General features: G+C 37.9%; 1 protein-coding gene across 3 annotated transcripts in view; it reads right to left on the reverse strand.

Moving 5' to 3' along the window:
* The window catches only part of LOC122147649 (octapeptide-repeat protein T2-like), a 195,122-nt gene that overhangs the window by 58,437 nt on the left and 123,514 nt on the right, over positions 1-13,171 (reverse strand). For all 3 annotated transcript variants that reach the window (XM_042770794.1, XM_042770793.1, XM_042770795.1), the window contains exons 8-9: positions 1,135-1,155; positions 478-501 (exon numbers count right to left, since the gene is read on the reverse strand). In XM_042770794.1, the coding sequence (XP_042626728.1) occupies positions 478-501; positions 1,135-1,155 (45 nt within the window). The remainder of the gene's footprint in view (positions 1-477; positions 502-1,134; positions 1,156-13,171) is intronic.

The following is a 13,171-nucleotide window of genomic DNA, read 5'->3' on the forward strand; positions in this document are numbered from 1 at the left end:
TGTGCACAGACCTTAGCAAAACTACTGATGACCAATATTACATCACAGACTGTCCACGAGCCAGAGCGGAACACAGACAAGAGAAGTTTAATTTCAGTCACTTTTAAACAGCTCCATAATATAAATCCCTTTTATTGTACCCTTTCAGACTTCATCTTAAAATGTGATTTAAAATGTTGCTTTCGCTGCTGCTATTGTTCAGCGACTGTGTTAAATCGGCACAGTTTCTGATGCACATTGCCAGCCATCCTTCAGAGTCACTAGCAACCTAGAAAATTAAAAATTATGACAAATCTTCAGCTTATCTTGAATTTAAATCTTTTAAAGCAAAGGAATCAGAGGAAATGGCCTCTACCTGTGTGGCAGAAGAAGAAGAAGAAGAAGAAGAAGAAGAAGAAGAAGAAGAAGGATGCCAACAATTATAAGAGGAGCCTACATAACTTCAGTGCTTGGCCTCTAATAATGTTTAATACTTACCGTTGTTTCTCAGCCTCAGCACGACTGTAAGGAAAAACACAAAGTAAATGAGTTCTCACACTCTTCTTCTGCTGGTATAAAATAACACACAAACTGTGACATTCGGAAGAAGCTTCAGTGTTTAAATAGATGAGCTTTGAATAGTTCAAACACAAGACTGAAGACTGAACTAATGCTGATGTTTTCTTCAGTCTCCTGATCAATAGTGTGATTTTGTGGAGTAGGAAGGTTTCTGGACCATCATTATCCTCAGAATTGGAGGAAGATGGAAAGTTTGTCTCAGAGCTGGAGATGAGGCTTCAACAACATTCATCAATGGATCATTTCAGCTTCACTGATGCTCAGGAAGGATCAGGACCAGGATTCATGATCCACAGACACGTGTTACTCCACAAAATCACACTCAACGTCTGACCGTCTGCAGACAAAGACCTTCACAAACACCAGCACTGACACTCATTTATTTCTGCAGCTCAAACTATCAGAAATCAAACAGACTTTCTTCAGTTCAATCTCATCAAAGTTTAGTCTGTTGTTGGTTCTTCCTGCTGCTTGACTGTAATTTCACTGAACTGCTTTGTGTTTCATGATTCATTCAAACAGAGAAGAACAGAGTCGGGAAAGAAAAATCATTAGTCTGAAATAATAAATACTTACAACCAATAAGAGTGGGACCAGCTGAAAAATATGAATAACATTGATTATATAAATTTAATCAATAAATGATAAACAATAAAAAAAGTTAAACATGAGTGTCATTCAGAGAATCATCAGAAGCAGCAACAGCACAAAGTCAGAACATCAGAAACTGACAACAAAACCTAAATAACATGATCTCCAGAAAGACCAAACACACTAAACATGAACATCATTATTACAAACATGAGAGACGATTCATATCTGAGTGATGAATCCAAAGAGAGAAAGATGGAAAACACTAAAGAATCTGAACAACTACAAATATTTTTTTTTTCATTCATACAATTAAAACAATATTGTCGTGATTGGTTAGAATTTTTTTTTAATATTTTGGTGCTTAGAAAGATTTTTTTATTGAAATATTAGGTTTTTTGTTTGTATATGTATTTTATTTTTTTTTTTTAAAACCTGATGGTTCATATATATTTTTTGTTGACTGAAGAAAGTCAATTAATTTAAAATCCATTTTTGCTCTAAACAAAGATATAGATTTAATAATAATAATAATAATAATAATAATAATAATAATAATAATAATAACTCATTTAAGAAATAATATTATTAATTATTTGATTTCTCCAATAAAATAGATATAGATTCAATTAAACATTTATTTCTCATTTTTAAAAATACAAGTTATTAAAAAATATTTGTTTTAAACAAACAAAAATATATGCATTTGATAAAACATGATTCCCATTAAGGAACATTACTAAATATTCTTATGCAGAATCTAATAAAATAAAAAAATCAATAATTTTCATTACATCAATATTTAACTTTGTATGCATTACTTCCACACATCCACAGTTTCAGTACTCAAGTGTCAGATTTTTTACCTCTAAGAGCTGGCAAACACTGACCTTACACTGAAAAAGTATGAGACTGTGTAACCAGAACGATAACTCAACACTCAACAGACTGACGCTGTTTCTATCAGACGTCTACAGAAGTGCTTATTGAACATCAACAGAGATTTATATGTTGTTGTTCTTTTTTTTGTGTGCGTGTCAAAAGAGGACCAAGGCAAAATATGTAGTATTTTTGATTGTGTTTTGCTAATGACATAATCATCATTTAACACCACATTTACTGATTTTATCCAGTGTCTCTCCTCTTACCAAAACAATGTTATTATAATAGACTAAAGCAAAAGAATGAGCAATGCTGATCAGACTGTTATGAAAGATAACTGTTATGTTAAACAGTAACACATCACTCATAAGAGAGAATGAAAGAAAGAAAGAGGGACAAAGAACAAACAAAAAAAGAGCTCTTATATGTTTAGAAGGTTGTTTAGTGAAAAAAAAGAAGAGAAGAAAAAAAAAGAAAGTGGCGAATCATTAAAAGATTCAATGCATTCTGGGAGTCATGGATGAGTTTTGAACAGTGATGGTACCCAGCATGCATTGCAGCATGAAGCTTTTGATTGTCAGCATTGTTGAGATTCGTGCTGATTCTTGATGTCTGTGTGTTTTTAAGTCTAAAGATTTTGTGCACAAGATGTTTTTAAAATCCTTCATAATAGTTTGTCATCTCATCTTGTAGTGGCATATAGCTGTTGTAAATAATATGAAACTAATAAAAAAAACACTAGATGAATGATTACACCGTTGGCAATAATTAACCAAAACCACTTAATCATGATTTTTAGTATTTTTTCTTGCTATTACAAACATACTTTACAAACACAGTTACAGCAGCCAAATAATAAATAAATAAATAAATACAACTAATAGCATTAAAAAGTCAAGGAAGGGTCAAGAGGTCAAGTAAAGCAAACACTGATCACCATAATGATGAGCTCAAACCAAATCTATATCTTTTTGTTTAGATCAAAAATAGAATTTAAATTCATTGACTTTCTTCAACAAGAAAAATATGCTTTGTGCCAAGTTTTATAAAATAGTTTTCATAGACACAGAAAATATTGTTTTGGGCAAGGTTTTTATTTTTTTATTATCCATTGGCTCAGTTATAAAATATAGATGTGAACAATTACCCTATTTTATTTATTTTTTTAATTGGATGAATGAAAACATTTTTTCAGTGTATCAGAAATATAAAGACTAACCAACTGCTTGAAACTTGAAACAAACTACAACTGACACAAAGAGAAAAATAGAGACAAACATCTGACAGTCTGATGAAAATATGCTGAGTTCAGAAGAAAACACATCTGAGGATTGACACAGATTTCCCTGCAACTGTATTTAGACTCACAAACAGGTCTTTGTATGTTCAGATAATAATAATACCAGTTATTTTATAACTAGTATAAAATAACACACAAACTGTGACATTCAGAAGAAGCTTCAGTGTTTAAATAGATGAAACTTTTAATAGTTCAAACACAAGACTGAAGACTGAACTAATGATGATGTTTTCAACCTCTGTCTTTAACTTTTGACATCAGAGAGTGCAATAAATGCAAAATGTTGTTCAAATCCTGTTCTGGGTTTTATGGTTATGGGAGGCGTGGTTGCTTGAGAGCATTCTATGACAGTATAGAGGATATGGACTGCTGTTTTATGTGCCAGTGCTAGAATGCCAATGGAAAGTAGTTGAAGGGAGGATCAATGTTAAACCAAAGGTTAGTGTGTGTGTGTGTGTGTGTGTGTGTGCATGCATGCGTGCGTGCGTATGCGTGTGTGTGTTACTACATATTTAATGTATGTGGTAACAGCTGAAGGCACAGCAGGTGGGCCTCTGCCAATAAAACAGTGATAATAAACTGCAGTTTTTTATTACCACTAATTTAAATTTTGAAACAAATTGCATTATCTTCATGTTATTTGAGATTAGTCCTCTATATATATTGTTCAGTCCAACACTACTGATACTGTTACCATTACCCACTTCATTATCAAGTTAATTCAGAATTTAAAGACTAATCATGCTTTCCCAAAAACTTATTTAATTAGTAAAAGTCTGTGACATAAAATAAACACATAAAATACAAGTAAATGCATAAATAAAAACAGCCATAAATAAACAACTGTATGTTGTAAATAAACATTATTCGTTGTGATTTACAGTTCTTAATGCAAAAATATTTGACAAATCAATCAAAAGCAGGAAGTGATTTATTGCTTTCCAAAAATAATTAAAGAAATCACAATGTATTATGTTTGGTATAGATTAATATCAACCGCATTTCCTGTTTACAGAGGCGTCAACGTCATTACTTGTCATTAGCCAGTGAAACCATTTGTGGGAAATCTCTCAAATTGTTTGTTTTCGGGTCTTCGTTTGTTAATATAATTAAAATGCTTTATAAAGGAATTACCAGCTCTGTCATAGTTAATATGTTCACCTCACAAAGATTTTCTATAAGACGTGGTGTCAGACAGGGTTGCCCGATTTCCCCTTTTTTATTTATTTTGGTTACTGAATTATTATCAAGTATTATGCACAATCAGAATCTGAAAGGTATTTCCATCTTTGATAGGGAAATTAAAATATCTCAGCTAGCTGATGACACCACCTTTTTTTTTTTGAAAGATAAAAGTCAACTTTCTATAGCCATTCAGATAATTAAACAATTCTTGTGTGCTTCTGGGTTAAAGCTAAATTTGTCCAAATGTGAGTTAATGTCACTGCATAAATGTGATGACGCATTAATTGAGGGTATTCCAGTTAAAGAAACAATAAAGTATTTGAGTATTTATGTATCAAAAAATTTAATAGCCAGACAACAACTTTTTCTAATAGATTAAAGAAGACTCAAAATATTTTTAATCTTTGGCTACAAATAGACCTCTCTCTTTATGGTAGGATTCTCCTCTCTAAAGCGGAAGGTCTTTCTTGCTTTGTCTATCCTTCATTTTATTTATATGTCAATGATTGTACTATTAAAGGTGTTAATAAACTTCTCTTTGACTTTATATGTGTAATGTGGTGTTTGGGTTTTGTTTCATGTTCTTGTGTTCATGTCTTATTTTGTAGTTTCATGCTGTTAATGTCATGCTTCCCTTGCCCTCTTGTCTTCATGCTATTGGTTCCTCTTGTTCATGTGTTTGTATTTTTATTGTTTTTATTGGTTGTGTTTATTGTTTGTCTTTTTTTCATTTTGTTGTTTTTTGTCTTGTTCATGTGTCTTGTTTCCCATTGGTTGGATTGTGTCATGTGGCCTGTTTAATTTGGTGTTTATAGACCTCATGTTGCCAGAATACACAACCTCAAAAATTAACCCAGCAGATCTTCTTGTTCGTCTTCGCCAAGGAAACCGGGCCATAGAGGATTACGTGGAGGACTTTTGTGGACTTTATCATAAGGTTTTGTGGACTTTATCATAAGACTTTAAGGATAGCTTCTTGAAAGACATTTTCCATTATGGTTTGGATAAAAATCTTGTTTAATGCCATGTAATACCCCTCAATGGACTCTTGAAAAATATATTGACCATGCTCTTTTGCTGGTGGGTACACCATTTACTGTGGGGTTGCTGAGGAGGAACACCGCTATCCTACAGTACCCGCCACATCAGAACTTTTCCACGTCCCAACCGTCATGTCAGGAGTTGTTCATGTCACGCCAGCCAAGCCAAGGCCTACTCACATCATGTCTGCTATGCCAAGGCCTGCTAACATCATGCCTGCTATGCCAAAGCCTGCTAACCTGATGCCCGCTACTCCGGGACCTGCTCACATGCTGAGCACTGCTCACATCACGTCTGCCAAGCCAAAGCTTGTTCACATCATGCCTGCCAAGCCAGAGTCCACTCACGTCATGCCTGCTACACCAGGACCTGATTACACCATGCCAGTTAAGTCATAGTTTACTCCTATCAAGTCTACCAAGTCACAGCCTGATCACATCATGTCTGCTACACCAGGGCCTGCTTGCATCCCGTTTGCCAAGCCAGACCCTGCTCACATCATGCCGGTCACTCAAGAGATTCTTCTCAACATGGCCACTATTGAAGAACTCCGTTTTAAGATAGCTGCCACACAAGAATCTCTCTACAAAATGGCTGCCCTTCTAGAATCTCGTCATGTCAAAACTGATCATCCAGAGTCTCACCATGTCGCAGCTGATTATCCAGAGCTTCGTCACGACATGGCCGCCATTCCAGAGCCTCGTCATGACATGGCCACCATTCCAGAACCTCGTCACGACATGGCCGCCATTCCAGAGCCTCGTCATGACATGGCCGCCATTCCAGAGCCTCGTCATGACATGGCCGCTGTAAGGATTAAAGAACCTGAGATACTTTGATCTCCTGAGAAACAGACAATACAAACATACACGGGCATCTTCGAGACACCCCACAGAGTGGAGGTGCAGGAGACCTCCTTCCCTTCTGGCCATTTGTTTCAATTTAAATCCCTTCACCCATGCTTTCTTCTACTCAGTCTGCTCAAAATGATTACATGAAGATGTCAATGCAAGTGAACTAACAGTCATGTCTGGTATCATTTGAAATGTCTCAGTGCAACTGGTACAATGGTCTCAATCTTACAAAAGTAGATTAAAAGATAATACAGATCCTAAGAGTTAAGAGATATTTTGCCTACTGTAATGGGAGTGCACCTTCCCAGGGTCCTCCATGTAAATTACCTCCTGTTCCCATTGAGTTGTAAAACCACCCAGGCTTGGGACCTGAGTTAATGCAGATTCCTATTGTTAGTTACTGTCTTCATCTCGGGGGATGTTTGTCTTGGTCTGAGGTATTTAAACGATTGCAGCAAAAGGATCAGCGCCTTCTGTAGTCGCAGAACGAGCCCTTAGCATGAAGTGTGTCCACACACTTCATACTTATGTATTTTTCTAAAAGTCAGGTATGCATCTTTTACTCTTAGATTCACCTTTGAGAATTTGATGTCTTGTATTGATTTGATATCTCTGAATTGGCTATGTAATTGGCATAATACTTACCTGACTAATAATAAATTGTTACATTTGATTTACTCTGAGTTACTCTGAAATTGTTTTCCTCAAGTAGATTAAGTGAAGGCTATGTTTCCGCAAATCTGCGTCCAGGGTTAAGTGCATACTAAAACTCAGGCTAGATGGAGCATGGGGCACATCAGGTGAGGTTTTAGATTTCTGACTAACCGCTTGCCTTAGTTAAGTTGTACTCAGTTGCAGTAACTATGGGGGGCTAGTCAGAGTACTGGTCATAACCGCTGGTTATTGTCTCAGCTTTAATTAAGTTTGTACGTAGTTATATAACTGTCGGGGGGCTAGACAGGTAGTGCTAGCATAACCGCTGATTATTGTTTGAGCTTTATTTAAGTTGTACGTAGTTAATCTTAACTATCGGGGCTAGACAGGTAGTGCTAGCATAACCGCTGATTATTGTTTGAGCTTTATTTAAGTTGTACGTAGTTAATCTTAACTATCGGGGCTAGACAAAGAGTACTAGCATAACCGCTGATTATTGTGGTGAGCTTTAACTAAGTTGTACATGGTTAACTGAGGGGGACTAAACGAAAATACTATTTCAAATATGGTAAGTATGGGTAACCTATTAAATAGTATTAGTCATAACCTCTGACTACTGTTTAGACTGGCGAGTTTGTGATCGTGGGGCACACGTAGAAGAACGGCCGTCGTGGGGCACCCTGAGCGACATAGATTCCTAATGAACGAGTAAATATAAAGTAAAGAGTTAACTAGAATAATCAAATGTCAGAATAATAATAATAATAATTAGAGACAGGCAAACAACCAATTTGCCTTTCAACCTAAATTTGAGGTCATATTAAAATGGACTCAGATTAGAATTGGATTTAAATTGAATAACTCTACGCGCTGAAAAGACCGAACGCGCAAGAAACCTTCAGCCAGCACCGGATACCTTCCTTGGACCGAGTGCCTGGACCTTACACCGCCATTCCAGAGCCTCGTCACGACATGGCCGCCATTTCTGAGTCTGCTTACGTCATGCATGTCAAGCCAGAGCCTTCACACTAGATGGCCGCCACGCCTGAGTCCCCGGCCAAGATGGCCGCCACACCTTAGGCCCCCTTCAAGATGGCCGCCACGTCTGAGTCCCCGGCCAAGCCTGAGTCTCGCCATGTCATGGCTGTCACAGAGACTGTTCCCGTGACCTCAGTGCTTCCAGTAATGGCAGTCGCCATTTTGAGCGTGTGGGCTGCACACTGAACTCCAAAGATGTCTTCTGTCCACGAGGCCTCTCCTGACTGCAAATCAACTCCAGTGCCCCCAGAGGCGGGGGTGTCCACTGCAGAACCTCCAGAGGAGGCGGCTTCCGCTGCAGAACCTCCAGAGGAGGCGGCTTCCGCTGCAGAACCTCCCAAGGTGGTGGCGCCCACTTTTGATCTCTCTGCCTGTCCTGTCACGGCCAAGGAGGTCATCCACAAACTCTCTGCCTGTCCTGCCACAGCCAAGGAGGCCATCCTTGAACTCTCTGCCTGTCCTGTCACGGCCACGGAGACCGTTCATGAACTCACTGTCTATCCTGTCACGACCAAGCGGTCTGTTCATGTCACTGCTCCACCATGGCTTCCTTCTCTGCGGGCACCGCTTAGCCACCCAACTCTGCCTGCCCCGCCTTGGCTCCCCACTAGGCCACATGGCTCCAAACTGCTTTGGATCTGCTCCACAGCCCAGGTCTCCCTCTGCTTCATTGTCTGTCACTGCTTCATGGCCCAGGTCCCCCATGCTCCATTGTCTGTCACTGCTCCATGGCCCATGGTCTTGCCCTCTGCTCCACAGTCTAGACCTGCCTCTGCTTCACGGCCCAGGTCTGCCATTGCCCCATGGTCCAGGTCCACCATTGCTCCACAGTCCTGGTCCTCTGCCATGCCATGATCTATGTCCTATTCCTGTACATGGGCCTGGCCCTCCGTCCCTCCGTCCCTCCCCCAGTTCCGCCTCCACTCCACCACCCTCCTGGGATTTCTGGATTTTGTTTGAGTGTCTGGAGCCGCCCTTGGGGGGGGGGGGGGGTTGTTTCATGTTCTTGTGTTCATGTCTCTTATTTTGTAGTTTGTTTCATGCTGTTAGTGTCATGCTTCCCTTGCCCTCTTGTCTTCATACTATTGGTTCCTCTTGTTCATTGTGTCATATTCTGATTGGTTTTCTTAGTCATGTGTCTTGTTTCCCATTGGTTTGTTCATGTCATGTGACCCTCATTGTCAAATGTCTGTTATAAGTAGCCATGTCATTTCCATTGTGATTGGTCATGTATTAATGTTGTAACCTGCTGTCGGTGAGTCTTGTCTGTTCATGTCTCATCAAGTCTGTTCATGTCAAGTCTAGTCAAGTCTTTGTTTATTGTTTGGATTATGTTTGGATTTCTGGATCACTTGTAAATAAACTGCACTTGGGTTCTCACTACGCTCACCTTCAGTGGACTGATCATTACAATATGGAAAAATAGGTCTCATAAACTTAAAAAAGCAGTGATATCTAATTGTAGAAGTGATGGGGGACTTGAAGCTATAAACTTTCATAACACCATATAAACGTTTTAAAATAAATTGTATACTACGTATACATGTACAGTATACATTATTTTATAAATGATGTAAGTAAATTATTTTATTGTCTACTAATTACCAAAAATTACAGTTCTGATCGCAGGTCTTTCGCAGGTCTTTCTCTCTAACTCAATGTTCCTGGAACTATTTGAGGTCTACGTGAATCACGTGACGATCGAATCGAGTGTTTTGGACTTCCGTTGATGCAACTCTCTCTTTCTGTGGCTCTGGTCTGGTGGTAGCCGAGTAGTCCAAGTACTCCTCGCTGCAGACTGTAGCGCGGTGATGTCATGTATGTACATCACGTATGTGTTTACCGCACATGCGCAAAGTGACGTAAGGTATGCCTATAAAACGCATGCGCAGTAACGTGGTGGCATCACGTTTATGTATTTTTACTAGAGTTGTGACGTTCGCGAACGAACCGATTCTTTTGAACGGCTCATAAACATGAACGATGGGAGCCGAGTCGCGGCTGGAGGGGAGCCGTTCTTTCTGTTGTTCTTTTTTCCTATGCGTGTTTCACACAGATGCACACAAATGAACTCCTCCATGAGACAGAACAGTTATAGGGGGAGGGGCGCACCCAGCGCAGGCAAACCCTTTATAGACATTCATTGCAGCCCACTTTGTTATTGTTCATTGACTTGAAGGGGCTGATGTCCTATTTGCAAAGTTTACAGTAGGCTAGTAATAGTATGTAAAATATGTACGAATTGCCGTGAGATAGCGTTGAGTATGTAGACATTTCCATTTTATTTATTCTAATTTTATCTACTTTAAATATTTTTTGTTTTCTATCAAAATGTTCTTGTGTGATAACAATGTTCTTGTGTGGAAGTGTTTGTAGTAAAAGCGGTTTTGCACAGAAATTCATTGCAGCCGACTTTGTTTTTGATGTTTATTTGTGAGTAGGTATTGTATGAATAACATAAGTCAACGTAGCTTTACACACACACACACATTTTGTACTAAAGGTAAATTCAAAATAATGATGTCACTGTTTAAGCAGATGGATTTGTGCAACCCTATGGAATATAGTCCACACATGACAAATGAGGTAATGATTAATATTTCAGGATAATTCAAACTCAGATATTGGTGTGTGATATCTGAGTTTTAATTATTTGACTACAAATCTCACCTCATCATTCCTCCCAGTGATTATTTCCAGGATAAACTGAGATGCCCCCAACTGGCTTCTTTAAAACTGACTAAATATTTAAAAAAGAGCCAAAAGAGCCGTTCTTTTGAACGGCTCTTTGAAAGGAACGGATCGCGAAGATCCGGATCCCCTCAAAGAGCCATAAATCCCATCACACATTTTTACCATAAATAAGCGTGCGCGCCGTACTGACTGGCATTAATTTGCATGTCCAGGTTCATTCACTTCCGGATGTTCGTAAGGTATGGTGGATTTGAGAGTCGGGCAGTAAAGTCAAAAAACATTTAATTACTTTTGTTTTCTTAAAAATGTGCTGTTTGTGTTAATGTTTTTTTTTTTTTTTTTTTTTTAATTGTGAGGATGCTTTGGTCATAATCATAGAGAGTGTCATTGTTAATGTGTGCGATTTCAAACATTTATGACATGTTTTATGATAGAGTTCAAAATCTGATTAAACAGGTGTTGTATAATTAGTTCAGTTGATTACAATGAAAGCCATTTAAAGAACCAGTGGTTGTGTTATAATTAGTTAATATAAAAGACTTTCCAAACAGTTTAGTCTTCTATGGCAGCAGTTAGTCACACACGGACATCAATAATTAGAATATGAACCTCAACAATGGTGACGAAAAAAAACATGCTGCAATGCATGCTGGGTACTATTGTAGTACAAAACTCATCCATGGCTCTCAGCATGCTCTGCTGCATTTTTTTGTTTGTTTGTTTGTTTTTTTTTGTTTTTTTATGGTCACCATTGTTGAGGTTCATATGCTGATTATTGATGTCTGTATGTGACTAATTGACACCATAGAAGACCAAACTGTTTGGAAAGTCCTTTATATTAACTGATTATGAAAGAACCACTGGCTCTTAGAATCACTTTTACTGTAATCAATCCAACTAATTACACAACACCTATTTCATCAGAGATTAGACTCCAAACAGTTCAATAATCAATGATTATCATCACCAATATACAGTATAACAACCAACATCTAGGTACAGGTCAGATAAAAAAAAAATTAACCTGAATGCACTGTAAGTTGCTTTGGATAAAAGCAGTTTCTAAGAGTGTGTGTATTACACCTGATGATATTTTCTCTGGGCTTTTGAGTTACAACAAATGGTTACAAAAGCCAAAGAAAACACTAAGACAGAAGTCAAGGGTCAAGAGCCCAACTAAAGCAAACACTGATCTCTAACATGGTTACTTTAAATGAAAACAATAAATCACATCTAAACCTTAGTTAATTCTCAATAAGATCTTCTGTAGACGTCTGACAGAAAGTCAGTCTGGTTATTAATAAGTGGTGGAGCTGGTGATGCTGTTTTGTGGGGTTGTTTAATCAGATCTTGAGAGATTTTAATGTATTTTATTTCAGTTGATTTCATCTAAGGCTGTGTCTGAAGTCAGTTGGAGTTCTTGTGTTTCTCTTTTTCTTCAGTAATTCTGTTTGTTAACAGCAGCTGTTCATCACTAATTCACAATTATCACTCAATTAATCACTTAAAGGGCACCTATTATGCCCCTTTTTACAAGATGTAATATTGGTCTTGGGTGTCCCCAGAATGTATTTGTGAAGTTTCAGCACCAAAAACCCCACAGTTTAATTTATTATAACCATTTTGAAAATGTTCATTTTTGGGGCCTGTTTTAAAAAGGAGCTGTTTTGGTGTGTACCACCTTAAATATAAATGAGCTGCATATCCCCGCCCTGCCTTTGGATGAGGGCGTAACTTGCATACCTATGGCAATAAACAGTCGGTAGAAGCAGAATGGCTGAGAGTGAGAGACCCGCTGTTTTGTATGGCATTCAGCCGTACATGTTTGAACCGGAATCAGACCCAGATGATGAAGAGACTCTGGCAGAAGAAACACAATTGAGAGTGGAGCAGGACGTTGGTTATTTGATACATTTATGTACTTATAGCGTTTTAATCACGTCCCCTTTGCAATTATGGATGTGCTACACACACACACACACTGTGATTACGTATTTATGCGCAATTTTTTGAAACTACAAACACAAATACTGTGATAACGTTTGCTAAGTACAAACGAAATTATATTTATGCGAGGGAACGGTTGTGTCATGTTGACATTACTTGTCGTACAGGTGCTTATGTGGCAAATGTGAGAAGATGGCTACAGAACCAGAAAATATATTGCCTGCAGGGAGATAGAACAGGTATTAATTTATTTACATTTGTAATTTGTTGCAAAAAAATAATACGTGAAATAAAACTGTCTGACGCTATTTGTTGTATCAAAGGTTAAAATATCTTTAAAAAAAAATTATATACGTGTGGATACACACTTTACAAACAAGGTTTAAATTATATACACAGACATTCTACGACGACAACAACAACTTTA

Source organism: Cyprinus carpio, chromosome A15 (genome assembly GCF_018340385.1).
Source record: "Cyprinus carpio isolate SPL01 chromosome A15, ASM1834038v1, whole genome shotgun sequence".
Lineage (NCBI taxonomy): Eukaryota > Metazoa > Chordata > Actinopteri > Cypriniformes > Cyprinidae > Cyprinus > Cyprinus carpio.